Source organism: Brachyistius frenatus, unplaced genomic scaffold (assembly GCF_029030835.1).
Source record: "Brachyistius frenatus isolate BFR_SWC_R1_liver_20210118 unplaced genomic scaffold, ASM2903083v1 Contig_355, whole genome shotgun sequence".
In the NCBI taxonomy this organism is placed as follows: Eukaryota; Metazoa; Chordata; class Actinopteri; family Embiotocidae; genus Brachyistius; species Brachyistius frenatus.
Genome location: NW_027210954.1, coordinates 247,382 through 268,997, shown reverse-complemented (window position 1 = coordinate 268,997; position 21,616 = coordinate 247,382). Strand labels below are relative to the sequence as shown.

General features: G+C 41.4%; 3 protein-coding genes across 10 annotated transcripts in view; 2 read left to right on the top strand and 1 right to left on the bottom strand.

Annotated features, from left to right (window-relative positions):
- Window positions 1-2,903: 2,903 nt before the first annotated feature.
- tmem19 (transmembrane protein 19) lies at window positions 2,904-4,460 on the top strand (the record flags this gene model as incomplete). The annotated part of the gene is made up of 5 exons (XM_069723979.1): window positions 2,904-3,075; window positions 3,161-3,237; window positions 3,327-3,504; window positions 3,598-3,807; window positions 4,134-4,460. Coding segments are annotated over 5 exons (798 nt in total), but the record flags the coding sequence as incomplete, so codon positions are not given.
- Window positions 4,461-4,695: 235 nt separating this feature from the next.
- On the bottom strand, window positions 4,696-16,340 carry rab3ip (RAB3A interacting protein (rabin3)). 7 transcript variants are annotated; one of them, XM_069723980.1, is made up of 14 exons: window positions 16,203-16,340; window positions 12,979-13,071; window positions 12,591-12,707; window positions 12,297-12,463; window positions 12,006-12,177; window positions 10,973-11,068; window positions 10,229-10,306; window positions 9,833-10,036; window positions 9,625-9,753; window positions 9,407-9,519; window positions 9,184-9,207; window positions 8,828-8,927; window positions 7,650-7,719; window positions 4,696-7,332 (listed from the first exon to the last, which is right to left on the bottom strand). In XM_069723980.1, exons 3-14 carry the CDS (start codon window positions 12,678-12,680, stop codon window positions 7,250-7,252), a joined length of 1,326 nt encoding a protein of 441 aa, XP_069580081.1. In that variant the 5' UTR covers window positions 12,681-12,707; window positions 12,979-13,071; window positions 16,203-16,340; the 3' UTR covers window positions 4,696-7,249. The 7 variants fall into 7 exon arrangements, with proteins under 7 accessions (XP_069580081.1, XP_069580082.1, XP_069580083.1 ...); XM_069723981.1 differs by having other exon boundaries at window positions 16,137-16,207; XM_069723982.1 differs by lacking the exon at window positions 16,203-16,340 and adding an exon at window positions 16,022-16,114.
- A 1,204-nt stretch (window positions 16,341-17,544) lies between these two features.
- Window positions 17,545-21,616, top strand: part of LOC138636131 (proline and serine-rich protein 2) — a 130,431-nt gene continuing 126,359 nt past the window's right edge. For both annotated transcript variants that reach the window (XR_011312233.1, XM_069723994.1), the window contains exons 1-3: window positions 17,545-17,699; window positions 18,924-19,147; window positions 21,318-21,564. Coding sequence is in view for 1 of the 2 variants with exons in the window: in XM_069723994.1 (XP_069580095.1) it covers window positions 19,070-19,147; window positions 21,318-21,564 (325 nt within the window). In the remaining variant the exon portion in view is untranslated. The remainder of the gene's footprint in view (window positions 17,700-18,923; window positions 19,148-21,317; window positions 21,565-21,616) is intronic.

Below are 21,616 nucleotides of genomic sequence, written 5' to 3'. Positions count from 1 at the left end.
AAAATATGATCAAAAAGTCATACTATAACATGTCGTCTAAAATATGATCAAAAAGTCATACTATAGCATGTCGTCTAAAATATGATCAAAAAGTCATACTATAACATGTCGTCTAAAATATGATCAAAAAAGTCATACTATAGCATGTCGTCTAAAATATGATCAAAAAGTCATACTATAACATGTCGTCTAAAATATGATCAAAAAGTCATACTATAGCATGTCGTCTAAAATATGAAAAAAAAAGTCATACTATAGCATGTCGTCTAAAATATGATCAAAAAGTCATACTATAGCATGTCGTCTAAAATATGATCAAAAAGTCATACTATAACATGTCGTCTAAAATATGATCAAAAAGTCATACTATAGCATGTCGTCTAAAATATGATCAAAAAGTCATACTATAACATGTCGTCTAAAATATGATCAAAAAGTCATACTATAACATGTCGTCTAAAATATGATCAAAAAAGTCATACTATAGCATGTCGTCTAAAATATGATCAAAAAGTCATACTATAACATGTCGTCTAAAATATGATCAAAAAGTCATACTATAGCATGTCGTCTAAAATATGATCAAAAAGTCATACTATAGCATGTCGTCTAAAATATGATCAAAAAGTCATACTATAGCATGTCGTCTAAAATATGATCAAAAAGTCATACTATAGCATGTCGTCTAAAATATGATCAAAAAAAGTCATACTATAGCATGTCGTCTAAAATATGATCAAAAAGTCATACTATAACATGTCGTCTAAAATATGATCAAAAAGTCATACTATAGCATGTCGTCTAAAATATGATCAAAAAGTCATACTATAACATGTCGTCTAAAATATGATCAAAAAGTCATACTATAACATGTCGTCTAAAATATGATCAAAAAGTCATACTATAGCATGTCGTCTAAAATATGATCAAAAAGTCATACTATAACATGTCGTCTAAAATATGATCAAAAAAGTCATACTATAGCATGTCGTCTAAAATATGATCAAAAAAAGTCATACTATAACATGTCGTCTAAAATATGATCAAAAAGTCATACTATAACATGTCGTCTAAAATATGATCAAAAAGTCATACTATAACATGTCGTCTAAAATATGATCAAAAAGTCATACTATAACATGTCGTCTAAAATATGATCAAAAAGTCATACTATAACATGTCGTCTAAAATATGATCAAAAAGTCATACTATAACATGTCGTCTAAAATATGATCAAAAAGTCATACTATAACATGTCGTCTAAAATATGATCAAAAAAAGTCATACTATAACATGTCGTCTAAAATATGATCAAAAAAGTCATACTATAACATGTCGTCTAAAATATGATCAAAAAAGTCATACTATAACATGTCGTCTAAAATATGATCAAAAAGTCATACTATAACATGTCGTCTAAAATATGATCAAAAAGTCATACTATAGCATGTCGTCTAAAATATGATCAAAAAGTCATACTATAACATGTCGTCTAAAATATGATCAAAAAAAGTCATACTATAACATGTCGTCTAAAATATGATCAAAAAGTCATACTATAACATGTCGTCTAAAATATGATCAAAAAAAGTCATACTATAACATGTCGTCTAAAATATGATCAAAAAGTCATACTATAACATGTCGTCTAAAATATGATCAAAAAGTCATACTATAACATGTCGTCTAAAATATGATAAAAAAGTCATACTATAACATGTCGTCTAAAATATGATAAAAAAGTCATACTATAGCATGTCGTCTAAAATATGATCAAAAAGTCATACTATAGCATGTCGTCTAAAATATGATCAAAAAGTCATACTATAACATGTCGTCTAAAATATGATCAAAAAGTCATACTATAACATGTCGTCTAAAATATGATCAAAAAGTCATACTATAGCATGTCGTCTAAAATATGATCAAAAAGTCATACTATAACATGTCGTCTAAAATATGATTAAAAAAAAGTCATACTATAACATGTCGTCTAAAATATGATAAAAAAGTCATACTATAACATGTCGTCTAAAATATGATAAAAAAGTCATACTATAACATGTCGTCTAAAATATGATAAAAATGTCATACTATAACATGTCGTCTAAAATATGATAAAAAAGTCATACTATAGCATGTCGTCTAAAATATGATCAAAAAGTCATACTATAGCATGTCGTCTAAAATATGATCAAAAAGTCATACTATAGCATGTCGTCTAAAATATGATCAAAAAGTCATACTATAACATGTCGTCTAAAATATGATCAAAAAGTCATACTATAACATGTCGTCTAAAATATGATCAAAAAGTCATACTATAACATGTCGTCTAAAATATGATTAAAAAAAAGTCATACTATAACATGTCGTCTAAAATATGATAAAAAAAAAAAAGTCATACTATAACATGTCGTCTAAAATATTTGATTTTTGATTTTGATTTTATACACTTTATTAATCCCTGAGGGGAAATGTCTTCACTACAGCAGGGGGGCTCTCAGTGGGGAGCTGCTGCAGCAGGCTGCCACTAGCGCGGCGCCAGGTAACCTGACCTGAGGTGCATGTTTTTGGATGATGGGAGGAAGCCGGAGAACCCAGAGAGAACCCACGCAAGCACAGGGAGAACATGCAAACTCTGCACAGAAAGGCCCAGGACCGGATTTGAACCCAGAACCTTTTTTGCTGTGAGGTGACAGTGCTAACCACTGCACCACCGTGCCACCCTTAAATATGATAAAAAAGTCATACTATAACATGTCTTCTAAAATATGATCAAAAAGTCATACTATAACATGTCTTCTAAAATATGATCAAAAAGTCATACTATAGCATGTCGTCTAAAATGTCATATTTAAGGAAGATCGGACCTAAAACATCAAATAATGCTTTGGGTATAAAAACTGTCCTCATTTCTGACCTCTGTGTCCTCAGCTCTCTTCGTGGGCTTCGTGCTCATGATGGCCAACTACAGCTTCTCTTCGTCCCTGCTGGCGTTCTTCTTCACCTCGGCCCGGCTCACCCGCTGGAGAGGAGCCCAGAAGAAGAAAATAGACCCTGAATACAAAGAAGGTGAGAGGACGTAAAAAAAAAGAAAAAAAAAAAAGGCTTCATGTTCGACGCGGAGCAGCGTTTAACGTCACCGTGGTGTGTTCAGGGGGTCAGAGGAACTGGGTCCAGGTCTTCTGTAACGGAGGCGTCCCAACGGAGCTGGCGCTGCTCTACATGATCGAGGCAAACAAAACAAAAAAGCATAACAATAATAATAATGAGAATAAATCCGGCGAAATCAGCTGTTTTGATGGTTGACCTGGCGGTTTCAGGTTGGACCCGGCGAGATCCCCATCGACTTCAGCAAGCAGTACTCGGCCTCCTGGATGTGCCTCTCGCTGCTGGGCGCGCTGGCCTGCTGCGCCGGGGACACCTGGGCGTCGGAGGTGGGGCCCGTCCTCAGCCAATCGCAGCCCAGACTCATCACCACCTGGGAGGAGGTGCCGGCAGGTGAGAGGAAGACGGGCGCTGAAGACGACGGACCGGTGAAGTTATTGATCTGGTGACGTTACTTGGGTTTTTTTTTTTCTTCTCTTCTTCCAGGAACCAACGGGGGCGTGACCCCCGTCGGATTGGTCGCCAGCTTCCTGGGCGGGGTGGCGGTGGGCGCCACCTACTTCGCCACGCAGCTGCTGATGGTGGGCGACCTGCACCTGGCCGACCCCCAGTGGCCCCTGGTGGTGTACGGCGGCGCCGCCGGCCTGCTGGGCTCCATGCTCGACTCCTTCCTCGGAGCTCACATGCAATATTCAGGTCGGTTCGGTCGCCGACGTCTACCGTCGCTATTGTTGCTCGTTTTAGCCGTTATTTTATTTTTATTTCATTTATAAACTCCTCAAAAACGTGCCCGAGTTTCTTCACATTTGAGTTCTTAGTATCACGTTACGTTCAGGGACTTTTTTTCTGACCGCTGGCACGTTAAACATTTGTGATAAAGAAACATCAGATTTTTTTGGGGGTTACATTTTTCAAGAAACAGAAAGAAGTCTGGAGAAGAAAAAAAAAAAAAAAAGAGCGACATCACCGATACCTGAAACGCACGACGTGATCGGTTGTTTTTTCTCTCCGTCCGTCTCCAGGTTTCGACTCGAGCGTCGGGAAGGTGGTGAGTTACGAGTCGGCGACCACCCGGCGGATCTGCGGGAAACCAATTCTGGACAACAACGCCGTCAACCTGTTCTCGTCCGTCCTCGTCGCCCTCGTCCTGCCCGGGCTAGCGTGGGGGATATGGCCGCGATAAGACCGAACGCTCTTTAAAAGACTCGCTGCCTGTAGTTTGTTTTTTCCTGCCGGACGTCGAAAAGGTCTCGAAGACACTAAACGGCTTCTTTGGATCGAAAAGAAAAACATAAAACACTGAGTGAAAAAGATTTTGCTGTGTTTTAATAAACGTCCTCTGCTGAAAACGTCTGCGTTTTTATGAACTAGTTATTAGTTGCACCAGGAAAACTTCATGAATGTCTTAAAAAGAAAAGTTTTTTTTTTTTTTTTTTAAGATTTCAGTGTGAACAATTTAAATGCAAGAATCAAGATCTGCAACACAAACCTTAAAAAAAAAAACATTTCAGGAGGCCGAATCATGTCAATCATTGTAAATGTGGGTGTGGCTCATTTATTTATAATTGAACCTGGACGACAGCGTTTAAGAGTCAATAGAAAGTCCTTTATTTATTTTTTGGGGAAAATGTAATTTTAAGTCTTAAGGAGTCTTAAAGTAACTTAAAAACAAAAGATGTGATCAAACAACTTCAAAACACCGTACGTGATATAAATGTTTACAATAATTCTGTAGTGGAAATAACTGCATGGGCTCAGAAACACTCAAATTTGATGTAAAATGAGGTGCTGGGAGAAAAACAAAACACCTAAAACGATGTAAGACGGCAAGAAAAAAATTGACATCAAGGATCTAACATTTAAAAAAAAAAAAAAGTCAATCTGTCCCCCATGAAGACTTACCCGCAACTTGACCTTTGACCCGGGCCGGTTCGTGGCGTGTGCTGCGGGCTGACAGACGGGACAGAGAGCGGCGGGTTTCCAGAGGTATCACTGTTTTTATTTCAGAGTGTCTGAGAGAAAAGGCACTAAACCAAACCGGGAGAGTGACATTGACTTTGAATGGAGGCGAGAGAGAGAGAGAGAGAGAGAGAGAGAGAGAGAGAGAGAGAGAGAGAGAGAGAGCAAGATGCCGAGTCGGGTTTAAATCAACACAGAGTTCACAGAAACAACAGCCACACGAACACACTCGACTTTCACACACACGGTTTCCTATCTACACCTCTGAAACCATGACGACACCAGGAGCTGCTGTTAAAGGAAACTTCTGATTCGTCGGTACGACACGTTTTCCCCGAAGGACAACGTGAACGTGACTTTTCGTTTCACCCGAAGCTTCAACAGTCGGAACCGAACGACAGAAAACAACCACGAACTGTTACAGAAAAATCAATAAAACCTTCTGTTTTCTTTTCTTTCTTTTTTTTCCTGCAAACAGAGACGAGCTTTGTGGCGCCGAAGAAAAAGACTCATTCGTTTGTACTCACCATCTTCTGATTATCTTTTGCATTGTACTTCCGTTAAAGTGTGAAAACAAACAACAACAAGTCGCCGTTCCCATCTGACCTTCGTTTACTTCTACTTAAACTAAAATTAAATATAAGCTTATACAGAGATTCACTTCATAAACAATAGCGGATTGTTTGGTCGCCGTGGCGACGACACAGAAGAGAAGAACCGGGCCACTTTTAGGAGGAAAGAAATACAAGATTTGTAGAATAATTCAAATATTTTAACAAAAATAATGAACGTTTCAAAAATGTCAAAGTGAATAGTAAATTTTGGAAAAAAAATATTTCTTGGGTCAAGTTGAAGCTTTAAGACAAAAAGTAATGATTTGAAAATGTAAATGTCATTTTAGTGGGATGAAATATTACAATGTTTTCAGAATAAAGTCAAAATTTGACAATTAAGTTTTTAACTTTGTGAATAAAGGTTTAATATTCTGAGGTAACGACAATGTTGAGATCAAAGTTTGAATATTTTGAAAATCAGTATTTTGATTGTTTTTGATCATAAAACAGAAAACAAAGTCTGAATAGTCAAAAGATTTACTCAAAATCATTGAAAAGTAGTAAATATTTTTAGCATTAAGCAATATATATTAAAAAATTGTCATATTTTGAAAATAAAGAATTAACGTATGAAAGTTTTTAAATTAAATTCAAATTTTACAAGAAAAAAAAGTTGGTCCAAACAAAAATGATATTATGAGGGAATAATTTTACATTTTCAGTGAATGGAATTTATAATAATAAATATCTCGTCATAATAAAACGTCATTCTCAAAATTTTCATATTTTTCTTAACTATTGAAATATTGACTTTTTTGTAAAATTACAACTTTAATCTTAAATCTGATGTTTTTTCTCAGAATATTTCATTTTTGTGATTTCTTCTCATTTTTGGTGATAATATGTTTTAGAGCGTTAAATTTAAACCCTGTAAAATGAACCTTTTCCTCCAAAATGACAACGTTGTCCACAATTTTCCAAAAATATGTTTTTTTTTTCCTGAAATATGACATCTATTCTGGAATTTAGATTTGTTATTTATTTCCTTCTGCATTCTTCAGGTTTTTTGTTCTCTTAAAATATTTTCAAAAAATATTTCAACTGTCTTCTGTGAATCTCATCTTTTCCTTCACACTGTGGCGCCAATTCTTCTTCTGTCCAGGAAACTGACTTCATCTGTGACGGAGGACTTTTAAATCATTTCCTGCCGCCGTCGTTAAACTCAGATTTTTTTTTTCTTTCCTTTCTCTATTTTCATGTCAGTCGTCTTCACGTGTTTCAATAAAGCAAACATCAAACAGAAAGTCCAGATCTGAGACGCCATCAGACGTCTCCGTCCTTCAGTCTTATTTCTTGTGACGATTGAAAAAAAAAAAAAAAAAAAAAAAAGTGTTTTTTTTCTTCTCACACAGGAACACTGCACGGAAAGGGAGGAGGGGGCGGGGCTTCCTGAAATGAGCCTATGAGAGGAGGGAAACTGGAACCAGGTGGCAGGAGGAGAGGGGGCGGGGCTTCAGGTCAGAGTCGGCTGCGATTTGTGTGTGTGGGAGGGAGAGGGGGGGGGGGGGGGGCTTCAGGTCAGAGTCTGCTGTGATTGGAGGGGCGGGCGTGTGTCTTCCTGTCCGTCACAGCTGCTCTTTGTAGTAGCCGAGCTTGGCGAAGGACATTTCCCGGCGGAGCTGCATCACCTCCCAGAACACCTGCTCCGCTGCAAACAGGTGGAAACGCCGGCTTCAAACCACGACACTCAAACTGCTGCGTCGTCAGCGTCACATCCCTCCATCGACATATTCAAATATCTGAGCAAATTATTTACAGCTGTCCCTTTAAAATGAATTAAAGTCCACCGGATGTCAAATCTACCAGCTGAACACTACTTTCATTCATTGATCCGTGTCAGCTGACTCTTTATAGAATAAAATTATGTAAAGTTCAACTTTTACATTTTATGTGTGTGTGTGTGTGTGTGTGTGTGTGTGTGTGTGTGTGTGTGTGTGTGTGTGTGTGTGTGTGTGTGTGTCTCACCGTCCTGCTGTTTGACCAGCCCTTGGTGGATGTAGCGGATGTAGGTGAAGAAGTTACACACTGCTGTGATCTGAGAGACAAAAACAAACAGTTTTAAAACACTAAAACAAGTTCGAGGCTCCTTTAAGTATTAAAGTCTTACAGTATTAAAGTATTAAAGTCTTACAGTATTGAAGTATTAAAGTCTTACAGTATTAAAGTATTAAAGTCTTACAGTATTGAAGTATTAAAGTCTTACAGTATTAAAGTATTAAAGTCTTACAGTATTGAAGTATTAAAGTCTTACAGTATTAAAGTATTAAAGTCTTACAGTATTAAAGTATTAAAGTCTTACAGTATTGAAGTATTAAAGTCTTACAGTATTGAAGTATTAAAGTCTTACAGTATTAAAGTATTAAAGTCTTACAGTATTGAAGTATTAAAGTCTTACAGTATTGAAGTATTAAAGTCTTACAGTATTAAAGTATTAAAGTCTTACAGTATTGAAGTATTAAAGTCTTACAGTATGAAAGTATTAAAGTCTTACAGTATTAAAGTATTAAAGTCTTACAGTATTACAGTGTTCTTCTGTGGTGGTTTAAAAGGCAGAATTAAGTGCTGATAAATGTTGATCTGGAGGAAATGAACTTCTATTATTCAACCAGCTGTTTTTTGTGAACGTCGACTGACGACTTCTTGAATTTGCAGCAAAAAAACAAACAACTGGAGGTCAAAGTGGAATCGAACCAAAAAAACACAATTCATCATCAATTAAGTTTCAGGATCACGATTTAAAACGAACATTCAAATCAAAACTTCAAAATAAAAGCGCGCGTTTTGTTTCCTCTCATGTCGATCTTCTGAAAGTTACTTTGAAACTTACTAAAATATTTAGTTTAGTATTTATTAAGATATTTTTATTTCAGCTTTTCATTTTCTGACAGTTTTGCAGATCTCTTGTCAGTTTCAGTAAAACAACGTGCGTGTTGTGTTTTTATTATCAGCATGTAAAACGTGTTTATGGGTATTTTGTCCTGCAGACGTCACATGACTGCAATCGTTCCATAAATAAGATGGTCGTTAACGTGTGTGTGTGTGTGTGTGTGTGTGTGTGTGTGTGTGTGTGTGTGTGTGTGTGTGTGTGTGTGTGTGTGTGTGTGTGTGTGTGTGTGTGTGTGTGTGTGTGTGTGTGTACTCACCCTGTATCTGCAGTAAGGAGACACGTAATAATAGTTGGACGAGTCCCCGAACTTGATTCTGTGCTTGCAGGTTTTGGTTTGACCGCTCAGGGCACATTTTCTGTCAGAGACACCAAGACGTACGTTTGTTTGTTTGTTTATTGTTTTCGTTTCAACGGGAGGAAAACTAAAAACAAAAAAACTATGGAGCAGGAGGTTTTACTGAGGCTTTAAGGAGGTGAGGGAAGGAGGGGAGGAGGGAAGGAGGGGAGGAGGGAAGGAGGGAAGGAGGAGAGGGGGGATGTGAGGGGGGGAGGAAGGGAGGATGAAGGAGCAGCGGAGGAGAGACTGAACGATGGAGACAGAATCAGACTTACGTGATGAGTTCGGCCATTCGACCGCTACGGGAGGAAAAATCAGGGAAGATGGAGACGTGACGATGAAGGAGTGAAAGCTCGATGAAGAGGAGACAGAGTGTGTGTGTGTGTGTGTGTGTGTGTGTGTGTGTGTGTGTGTGTGTGTGTGTGTGTGTGTGTGTGTGTGTGTGTGTGTGTGTGTGTGTGTGTGTGTGTGTGTGTGTGTGTGTGTGTGTGTTCTCACTTTGGTCCTCCACACTCCACCGCCGAGGCTTTGACCACCGGCAGCGGCTGGAAACCGACCGGCTCCACACTCAGCGTGTTCTGCTCCACCGCCTCCAAGATGGCCGACCCCAGCTGAGGAAGAGGAGGAGGAGGAGAAGGAGGAGGAGAAGGAGGACAGTGAATAAACAGCGTGCGGCTCCTTCACCGCGGTGTAACGCTGAGTCGGCGGGTCGGTACCTCGCTCTTGCTGAAGGTCAGACACGGATAAATGTCCTCACGGTAAACTCGTTCCAGGAAGACGCAGCTGCGGTCGAGCGTCGGCTCCTCCCTCCAAACTCTGAACTCTCCGAACAGGTGACTGTCCACCTGCAGGAGGAAGAGGAGGAGACAGGATGAAGAGGAGAACACGGTGGTGAAGAGGAGCAGCGGATCCTTTGTGTCTTACCTCCCGACACTCCCGTACGATGGGCTCGGTGGCCGACGGGTCGGGCTGCGTCCCCAGGACGGCGGAGGAGGTGCTCTTGTTGCGGCTGTGACCTTTTCTGAAGGGAGTCTTGGAGCCAGAAGGAGGAAGCTCTCCGACGGGGGAGGTGGGGGAGGACAGAACCAGAGTCTTCAGGGCCTGGACCTCCGCCTGCAGGACGTCGATCTGAGGAGGGGGGACGGACGGGGTCAACAACACCAGAACCACCAACAGAACCACCAGAACCAGGTCGGGACTGACTCCTCCTCCCGACGGGTCGGGACTGACTCCTCCTCCCGAGACTCCTCGGAGGGTTTAAAGAAATTTAACGATTTGACTTCGGTCTCAGATTTAAAATGTCGTGTTTGTTGTCGTCACCTTTCCCAGAGCTTCCTTCAGCTGCTTCTCGGCGGTCGCCTGTTTCACGTTCGCTTCTCTCACCATTTTGTGGGCCTCCTGGAGAAAACACACACACACACACACACACACACACACACACACACACACACACACACACACACACACACACACACACACACACACACACACACACACACACACACGATATTTTAAACTCAGCCTGTAAAAACTTTGGCTACTAAATGCAGCTTCTTCTGTTTACATGTAAACAGGCTGCAGAAAAACACAGAAACACACAAGAGTCCCAAAACCTTCTGTGAGGAAGAGGAGGAGGAGGAAGAGGAGGAGGAGGAAGAGGAGGAGGATTAAAACAACACTGTTTACTTTGTATAAATGTATTAAAACAACATAAAAAGCTGTGATTGTTGTTAATTTCTTTAGATGAAACGTTTCGGCTGCTTTAAACAGAGTTTTTTTTTCTCACAATAAATTCCATCGTTAACTTTTGTGGCTCGTCATCTATTTAATATTTAATATGATTAATAAAAGTCTCAAATCGTATTCTGGAACTTTTTCATCATTTTACGTCGTTTTTTTTGGGCCGAAAACGAGACGTTGGAAAACAATGTCAAAAAACGAGTCCCATTTTTTTCTGTCTGTTTTGTGTCTGGCGGCTGCCTCAAGGAGGAAGCAGGAAGCAGGAAGCAGGAAACAGGAAGTACCGGACAGGTGGAGGAGGAGGAGGAGAGGTGGAAGACCGACCTGGAAGAGGCTGGCGGTGAGCTCCTCGAGCTCCTGGCCCAGCTGGTCTCTGACTTTAGACAATCTCTCACACTCCTCATCCTTCAACAGCAGCTCCTTCTCAACACACACACACACACACACACACACACACACACACACACACACACACACACACACACACACACACACACAGAAAACAACACAACAGAAAAAAAACAAAAAACGGCAAATGATAAACATGGAGGTTAAAAATCAAAGAGATGAAGAAATTAAAATCTGACAAAAACTAAAACAAACTAACAAACAATGATTTAAAAATTAGAAAAATAAAAGCTTTTAAATAAAACTACATGAAAAATTACTTAACATCAGTGTGAGTGATGAGATGTGGTCACACACACACACACACACACACACACACACACACACACACACACACACACACACACACACACACACACACACACACACACACACACACACACACACACACACACACTCACACACACACACACACACACACACACACACACACACACTCACACACACACACACACACACACACACACACACACACACACACACACACACACACACTGCAGCTGCACACTCATATTCCAATTCAAATGTAAATTCAGGTTACTTCCAGAGTTAGAGAGAGAGAGAGTGTGTGTGTGTGAGAGAGAGTGTGTGTGTGTGTGTGTGTGTGTGTGTGTGTGTGTGTGTGTGTGTGTGTGTGTGTGTGTGTGTGTGTGTGTGAGTGTGTGTGTGTGTGTGTGTGTGTGTGTGTGTGTGTGTGTGTGTGTGTGTGTGTGTGTGTGTGTGTGTGTGTGTGTGTGTGCGTGTGTGTGTGTGTGTGTGTGTGTGTGTGTGTGTGTGTGTGTGTGTGTGTGTGTGTGTGTGTGTGTGTGTGTGTGTGTGTGTGTGTGTGTGTGTGTGTGTGTGTGTGTGTGTGTGTGTGTGTGTGTGTGTGTGTGTGCGTGTGTGCGTGTGTGTGTGTGTGTGTGTGTGTGTGTGTGTGTGTGTGTGTGTGTGTGTGTGTGTGTGTTACCCTCTGGGCCTTGGCCAGCTCCTCCTTCAGCCTCTCGTATCCTTTCTCTCGGACCTCCATCATCGACGGGCTGCGCAGCCGTGACAGACCGTCGCTCAGTGCGCTGCACTCCTCGCCGTCCTCCCCGGACAGGAAGTTGCCCTCGGCCGACTCCGCCTCCAGGCCTGGCACGCTGCACGAGGCGTAACCAACGGAAACAAGACACGGGTCAGACATGTGTTACAGCTGATCGGTGGGGGAGAGAGAAAGAGAGATGGGGGGGTAGGGGGAGAGAGAGAGAGATTTGGTTACCTTCCATTGTGGCTGTGCCGCGGCGTGGAGTACACCGGCTGCGTGGGGAGCTGGTCGGCCCGCAGGGAGGTGGGCATGCTAGGGGGCGGAGCTCCCAGGGAGTGGGTGCGGTACAGAGAGGTGGGCGGGGCGCTATGACGGGCGGGGGGGCGCTGCTCCGCTTGGTTCTGCAGGTCGACACAAGACAACCAATAAAAAATTTAAAAAAAATTTAAAACGTGTCTTGTGTTTCTGTCCGTCCGTCCGTCCGTCCGTCCGGCACGTGAGGAGGTCACAGGTTGACCTCTGACCTACCTGGAGGTCAGGTGTGGTGGGCGACGCCAGGTTCACCTCGTGGAACCCCTCCAGAGTCTCGGGATTGTTCTGACCGCTGCTGCAGGCCATAGCAGCTGCTGTCGGACATCATACAGTCTGCAGAGACACACACACACACACACACACACACACACACACACACACACACACACACAATTCACAATGTTTACCTGTAAATACGATGGTCATAAATCACTATTACTATGAAGAGCGCTGACAGGACATGCTTTTATTTTGAAGGGCAAGAAGTGTTCCTGTTGGTAAAACTCAACTTCAAAAAACTGTGTGTGTGTGTGTGTGTGTGTGTGTGTGTGTGTGTGTGTGTGTGTGTGTGTGTGTGTGTGTGTGTGTGTGTGTGTGTGTGTACCATCGTGCAGCAGTGGATGGAGGCGGTCAGACAGTCGGTGAGAACCAGGACGGTGCAGCAGAGGTGACTCGGCAGGTTTGGTTTGTCTTGAACCTGAAAGACGAGGAGTCGTTGTTCTTTAACGTCGTACACGGAGATCAAATGGAACTTTTTTTTTTGACACTTTTACTTTGGAATCGTCTGAATGTTTTTTTTAAATTGATCTGTTAAGACGTTACAAGTTTATTTGTCCAAACGAAGCTAAAATAAACAAACCAATAATTCCTCGCGAACGATAAATCGCAGCTTTTGAGTTTTGATACCTGTCGCGTCGCCCTCCCCTTCTTCACTTTACGATACGCGTTACAGCAGCAGGCTGTTTTTACTCTGCGGGTTCAAACTCCAGACGGAAACAGGAAGTGACCGACGACCTTCGGAAACCTTCCCGTCTGTTTTCATGCCAGAAGTTCCTCCGTCGGCACTCTGAATTAATCCGACTCAGCAGGATCTGGAGCACCGGTCACACCTGCTCAGCCCGGTGTGTGTGTGTGTGTGTGTGTGTGTGTGTGTGTGTGTGTGTGTGTGTGTGTGTGTGTGTGTGTGTGTGTGTGTGTTCATTGGGTGTGTCTTCCTCTGTGTGTGTGTGTGTGTGTGTGTGTGTGTGTGTGTGTGTGTGTGTGTGTGTGTGTGTGTGTGTGTGTGTGTGTGTGTGTGTGTGTGTGTGTGTGTGTGTGTGTGTGTGTGTGTGTGTGTGTGTACACAAAGGCTGACTTCAGCGACACTCCCTGACTTTATTTAAAAGGTTCAGCTGAGGAACTTTTGTTTTTGTTTGATTACATCACCACGGTTATTTTTGTTGATCATGGTGTCGTGTTATGAACGAGTGAAAACAATCCTGAGATGACGACCCGTTGTTGTTTTAGTCGGAGTTTCGTTTGTTGTTGTGGAAATGCAGCCGACGGCAGCGAGGATGCGTTCAAGGACACTGACATAACGCCAACGACAGTAAAAGGCTGCGGTGTCACTGAAACGATACCGGACCTTTAACCCTTAGAACTTGCAGCGTTTTGGTCCCCGCAAATGTAGAAAAACTAAACGAGAAGACAAACAACACACACACACACACACACACACACACACACACACAAACACGCGCATCCTTGACAGGTGACATCGTGACACCCGTCTGTCAGGTGAAACCCCACCGGCCTCAGAACCAACCGATCCTCCCCCTCCTGCCTGTCTCCATGGAGACCGGGCCTGGAGAGCCACCGCGGTAACCGGACCTGCTGACAGGGGGATGCTGGCAGCGACTCCGGCCGTCAACATTGACACACTTCATCCAGAAACACCGACAACAACTGAACCAGAGACCCACAAACTGGACCGCAAACTGGACCGCAGACTGGACCGCAAACTGGACCGCAGACTGGACCACAAACTGGACCACAAACTGGACCGCAGACTGGACCACAAACTGGACCTAAGACTGGACCGCAGACTGGACCGCAGACTGGACCGCAGACTGGACCGCAAACTGGACCGCAGACTGGACCGCAGACTGGACCGCAGACTGGACCGCAGACTGGACCGCAAACTGAACCGCAGACTGGACCGCAGACTGGACCACAAACTGGACCGCAGACTGGACCGCAGACTGGACCGCAGACTGGACCGCAAACTGAACCGCAGACTGGACCGCAGACTGGACCACAAGACTGGACCACAGACTGGACCACAGACTGGACCACAAACTGGACCACTAAAAATAAATATAAATTGTAATACCTCTGCGGGCCACTAGGGGCTGGCTTCCCCCCTCCCCTCCAAAAAAAGATCTTGCTCCAATAGTCTTTCGTTCAAAAAACACGTTTTTCCGGGTGTAGGTGGGCGGGGCCTTCTGTTACAGAACATTTCTGTTCACAGGATTTTATTCCGTTCCACTGTTGGAGGTCATCTTCCTCTCACATAATCCTGTTTCCTACCAGCTATTAGTTGTAAGAACTTAATGTTGTCGGGACTTTATTGTGTTAAGAGCCTTGAACTGACTAAATATAAATAATTGAATTGAATAATCAAAGATTAAAACAATCATCAGCTACTCTGAGCTGCAATTAAGTAAGGCGACATATTTTAAATCTCTTCTTAAAACAGACTTTTGTTGGAGAGCCGTTGCTGATGTTTTAATTTGTTTTTAATTTGTTATTATGGTTGTTTTATACGATCATTGTGTTGTTAAAGGCTTGTTAGAAATCACTTACCGTTTTGTTTTTAACGGCTTACTTTACGAGAAGCACTTTGTAAACTGAATTTAGAAAAGTGCTATTCAAATTCATTTTATTGTTATTATTAAAACTTAATAATTAATAATTAAGCAGACATTTCTAACGAAGATCACATTATTATTATATATATATGAAATTATCTGCATTCAGCACAATCTGACAGCTTTAAAAGATACTAAATGATTCGATAGCTATTATTATTATTATTATTATTATTATGATCACTAAAAAGCTTTTTGCGCACGAGAACTGCGGCGTTTGCAGAAAACACGAGTTTAGTCGGTTCACGTGACCTCGTGCAGCCTCACAATGTCCTCCGTGTTGCCGGTGGACTCGAGTCAGACCTCGAGCACCCGTTATTCCTGCTCACGTGACGCCCCGAAAAAAACAATGAATGATGCATGAAAACCGGCGGCGGCTCCGGTTTCGCCGTTAACGTGAGATTAGCCGAAGCTAAGCTAACGGCGGCTAACTCGGGTCCATTTCGGTATTTCGGTTATGACGTCAGAAAGATTGAAATACACCAACTGACATTTTTCGAAATAATAATTTTAAAAAAACAACAACACATTTCGTCGATCTCATCCCCCCCCCCCCCACCCTCCCCCCAAACAACCGTTCACAAATAGCCGTAATTTTCATGCTGGTGAGGATGCTTCCAATATCGGCCACCGGACAAAGCCTTCAGCTGCAGGGACGCTATTTTCACCAATTTCGACTGGAAACCTTGAGATGAAGCGTTAAAAAAAAAGTCTTCAATAACGAGAATGAAGCTGCACCTGCGGGCGGAGTGAGCGTGTGGCCGCCGGGAGAAAAGCGGAGAAACGGTGCGACACTGTCCGATAATGGGCTTCGTGATGTGGATTTGCGTGTTAGCCTGGCAGAGCTAGTTACCTGCAGGACCGGTAACACACGCCAGGTGGGCGGTGGTGGGGTGAGGGGGTGGGGGGGGGGACTCACCGGACCTCCGCGCGCGGACAGCAGCCGGTGTTCCTCCCGGTAAACGAGTCGGGGAAAAAACACCTCCCTCGACAAACAAACAAACAAACGGGCAACACCGGAGCGGCTGTTGACGCAGAGCGGGGCAGGTACTTTGACGCGAGGTGCGTTCAAGGACCGCTGGGAAACTACAACTACAGCTTCTTCTTTTTGTTTTTTTAATGGCAGAACGTAAACACCGCACACACCCCCGGTGACAGAAACCAGGGAAGAAAATATTACAGAAACCTAAAGGTTTTTTTTCTTATTTTTTTTAAATTTTATTTCAAAAATAATTTGATAAAATATAAATAAATTTAACATATAAAATACATAATATAATATGTATAATAATGTATATAATAAATCATAAACAATAATAATAATAAAATAAATTTAAGAAAATCACATAATTTCACAATAAAAGAAAAAGCCAATACTGTTTATCGATATAAAAATGGAAATACACACCATTTTAAATTGTATTGGAATATTATAAGAATATTACAGAATCTTTAACGTGTCTGGGATAATTTAATCCAAATAAATAAAGTGGTTTTAGATCTAGACCAGGTCCAATGTGGACTAGATTTTTTTTTTTTTTTATAGGAGTAAAATGTCACTTTTTTCATTTTTACAAATTAAATAAAGATTTCATGAAAGATTGTATCTTTTCCCTAATCGTTCATGAATATTTTGTTATTACAATATTCACTAAAAGAATAAAAGAACGAGGTAACAGGCTTCAGCCAGCAGGGGGCGCTCAACACCAACAAATATTACGTCTTTTACGTGAATCGGTGTGCTTGTATTCAGGTACTTTTTTAGACATTAAAAGTAAAGCACGTTTTTCAGGGGAACGTGTCGTTTTAAACATTCTTCTTCTCACTTTTTCGTGTCGTTAAAAATGAAAGGACAAGAAGTGACGACAAGATTTGAGGATGTCAAAAAAAAATGTCAAGCAGTAAAATGGCAAAACAGAAGGAAAACTCCAATGTCCCACTGTTACTGAACCCCTCCCAGTGAAACTCAGAAGTGTGTGTGTGTGTGTGTGTGTGTGTGTGTGTGTGTGTGTGTGTGTGTGTGTGTGTGTGTGTGTGTGTGTGTGTGTGTGTGTGTGTGTGTGATAACTTTCCACTGTGTCACTTAGTTTGTCGCCTCCCAACTCTTGAATGAACACACCTGAATGAAACCACACACACACACGGGATGTAAAAACACACACACACACACACACACACACACCCTCCTGTGGGGTGGAGTCTCCTCGCGCTTTAAACTCGTGCGTAATGCGCCACGCTGGTGTCATTACGCACACGGAGCTCAGCGGGAGAGCACAGAAGGAACGACTGGACCTCTTTTCTTTCTTTTTTTTTTTTTTTTTTTTTAAAAGATCAAATCTTTTCCAGCAGAGTCAGAGATTAATGTTGATGTTTCTCTGAACGAAACAAAACATCTGCTGGTTGATGATGACGATGGGTGAGTTTAAAAGTTTTAAAGTTTTAATTTGACTTTTCTTTCAGGTGTAAAAAAAAAAAAGAAAAGATAAATGAGGCTTTAAAACCACTGTTTGTATTTTTTTTATCATAGTTATGAAAATAGTTATTGTAATATCATTAATAAACACTATGATGTCAGATTGTGATCATATATTGATCAATTCTGTATAATTGTGGGATTAATAAAGTATCTATCTATCTATCTATCTATCTATCTATCTATCTATTATCTATCTATCTATCTATCTATCTATCTATCTATCTATCTATCTATCTATCTATCTATCTATCTATCTATCTATCTATCTATCTATCTATCTATCTATCTATCTATCTATATTAAACATTGTAATGGAATTTAGTGAAATGCAGCAAAATACGTTTTAGTTTTCTACAAGAACTTATAAAAAAAATTACGATGAAGAAAATATTCATTTGCAATATATAAAAAGTAGAAATGTATGATCCAAAATGAAAGAAATATACATTATAACATTAAACTGACACGACTGGAAGTATTTTTGTAGCAGAATGAATGAAACAGTTGACAGTTTTCTTTGTCCGGATGCTTTTTAAAGTTCTTTTTGTATAAATGGAGATTTTTAACAAACATGAGCTGAATTTCAAACTTTTTTGTAAAAGTTAAGAATAATTTTTGCTTCATTTGGAAACTTTTTAGAGGCCAGAGGAGCAAAAACTGTGAAGAAGGAAACAAAGATGGTAATAAGATTAATATTATGATGTCAGAGTAAAAAAAAAAAAAAAAAAACAGATTGACTGCTGATAAATTTGATAAATCAAACATATTGTTACAAATAAAATAATATACGGTGACGTTTTCTGTAATCAACAAAACCATAGAAATCAATCAGCAGCGTCACAGACAGGAATGTGGCCCGGCTGCAGAGATCGGTGGTTTCGGTCTCAGCGAGCCGGTTCTGCAGCTTCCCTCTTCCGGGTTAACTGGTCCGTCCGGTGTGTCTGAACTTTGAAGAAAATCATCCGGAAAGTAACTCGGCGTGTTTAATTTACTTATTCTGAAGTATTCATTCTTGTAGCATCTCCGATTTTATTCTATTTTACAGCCTCAGAGGCAAACGTGCTTTTTACCGGATTATTCACCAACTCTTTGACCTCTGACCTCCTCCAGAGGTCATCTGAAGGTCGTCCGTCTGATGTCTCTCTCTCTCTCCCGTCTCTGCAGACTCTCGTTGAAAAAGAAGATTGGATGATTCTTTCAGAGCGAAGCCGGATGTGATTTTTTTTTTTGTCGTAGTGCGAACTCCGGACCGTCCATGAGAAATGGCAGCTGACCTCTGACCTCTGACCCCTCCACCCACCCAGCTCACCATGAACGTCCGTCTGCAGGGCAACTCGCAGCTCCGCTACGGGGTCAACGGAGGCGCCCTCCGCAACTCCAGGCCAGGCGTAAGTCATGTCACAGGTTTATTCATAAATATGTTCCTTAAACTCCAAAATAGTTCAAAAGTTCATGAATTTTGTTATTATTTATATTTATTATTATTTTATTTTATTTATTATTTATTTATTATTTTGATTATTTATTATCTGATCTTATCGACTCGGACGAGTGTAAACCCGTCGGTTACTTTATGCTGTTCAATAACTATTGTAACCATGGCAACGTTTGTCCTATATCGTAACTCACAACTGGACCGTTCCCCAAAGACATCGGACGGAGGCTAACTGTTTCCCTTTGTTTTCAGTCATTATGCTAAGCTAAGCTAGCCACTTGCCGGCTGTAGCTTCGTATATTTATTTTTTACAGCTATAAAAGAGACGTCAAGTCTCGGCAGGAACGTTATTAAGTGTTTTTCAAAAATGATTTTTAATGAACTTTCATTATGAACTCCAATAAACAGGTAAATAAACCTGATTTAATTGTGTTCACTGGTACGAGCAGGATGATGGAGCAGCTGTCTTCTTAAAACAGTAAACACAGTCACACTCTCACTTCACCCTCGTCGTGGCTCTGATGTCAACAACTAACTGGTTTTACCCACATCGAGGTCATCACCTTGAAATAGCCCGAATGTCCTTCCTTCCGGTTTGGTGGCTGCGAAGCTGCCTGTCAACAAAACAACATACAGTCAAACTCAAGTACACAAAACTGCATTTTTACATCTGTATTAAAATTGCAAATTCAACGAACTGGCATCAGATAACTGATTCAAATCTGGGAGTAAATATTGAGCTGCTCGGAAAAGTACTTTTATTGATGTTTCTTTCTACGATTTAAGATCGATGCCACTCGTGTCCTTACAATAAAAGCTACAGCCGGCTAACTTAGCTTAGCATAAAGACTGGAAACAAGAGGCGACACGACACAAAAAAGTGCAACAAAAATGAAATATATTTTAAAAATGATGCAAGAAACTCACCTGTTTGTCTTGATGGTGATAAATTCTTTATATTATTTATGGATTTGACAAAAATAATCTGTAAATCTTAAACTAGATTTTCTGGAGTTTCTTAATGCTCAGTTAACTAAATGGAGTTATGGAGGTGCAGAAGAATCTAGGAAATGGACTTTGAGTTTAAGATTATTTTGCCATTGGTTAAAAGTACATTAAATTGACCATTTGAAACCTCCCAAAGCTGGAAAAAAAAAAGACGTTTTTATCCTCCTGCAGCCATGACGCGTAAACTTTGAATTTAAAACACATAAATTAACATTTAATACCCTTAAAAAAAACAAATACTGTTCACTTCATGTGGGCGTTTCTTTCTCTGTGGTTCAGTCTCTTGCTTATTTTTAGGCTCATTACACGTCGTTACGGGGGGATTACCTATTCCCTTATTCCCTACAGCCGTGCGGTCGGGTTTAAACAGGCGGACTCGATCTTTATCGGGACTTTGACTTGACCCTCAAAAGTGAAGTCAGTTCTCACCGAGTGTCGTTACCGGATATCTCATTGTGTCCTTTATTTCAGAGGCCGCTCTGTGAGAAGCAGGGGACAGGTAGAGGTGGAGGAGGGAGGAGGAGGAGGAGGAGGAGGAGGAGGGAGGTGTCCGGCAGAAGAGAGGGGGGAGGTGGTGGTGGTAAGGGGGGGAGGGGGGTTTCGAGCTAAATATAGGGTGGGAAAAGAAGTCCGAAGGGGTTGGGATGGAGGAACAAACAGGCCTGTGTTCGCTCTGCACACATGACTTCTGTATGAAAAAGTCTGAGTCGATGAGTTTTTGCGAGAAACAAGAATCTCAAAGATTTTGTTGAAAAAAATGAAATCTCGTTTATGGAACTGGAGCACACGAGAGAGTGACGGCTGACGGTAGCATGATCCAATTTATGTCGTGTACGTTTTCCTTGTCACTCTTACCCAAATACAAAAACAATAACAATCCTTTATTCTTCTTCGCGGGTCAACAAGGTGACAACGACTCTGTTTTTGTTTTACATTTGCTCTTAACGTGTATTCTTACAAAAATGCTTCAATACTTTTCTTCTTAAGCGGAAACTTAACTCGACCCTTCTTCTGTAAATATGGAAAAATGTTGAATAAAACGTGCTGTTGAAGCTCAGACTGTCGAAGAAAGAAAAGAATAACCGAAGTTTCTTTCCGTGTTCTGGTCTTCGCAGGACGACGACTCGCTGCAGTGTCTGAGTCAGGAGGAGCAGGAGTGCATCCAGTTCTTCGAGGACACCATCGGCTCGTTGGAGGAGAGTCTGGAGGAGGAGAACCGGAGGCCCTCTCAGGTGAAGCGCACCAGCGAGGTCGATGGACCCTTCAGCTCGAGTCCCAACGACCGGGACATCATCGACCTGGTCCACCCGGGACCGGACTTGGTGCAGACCAGAGAGTCGATGTTCACGCCCACCAGTCCAGGTAACGAACAGCGAGTCGGTTAGCGACCGCCCCCAAGTTCTTAACTAAACAA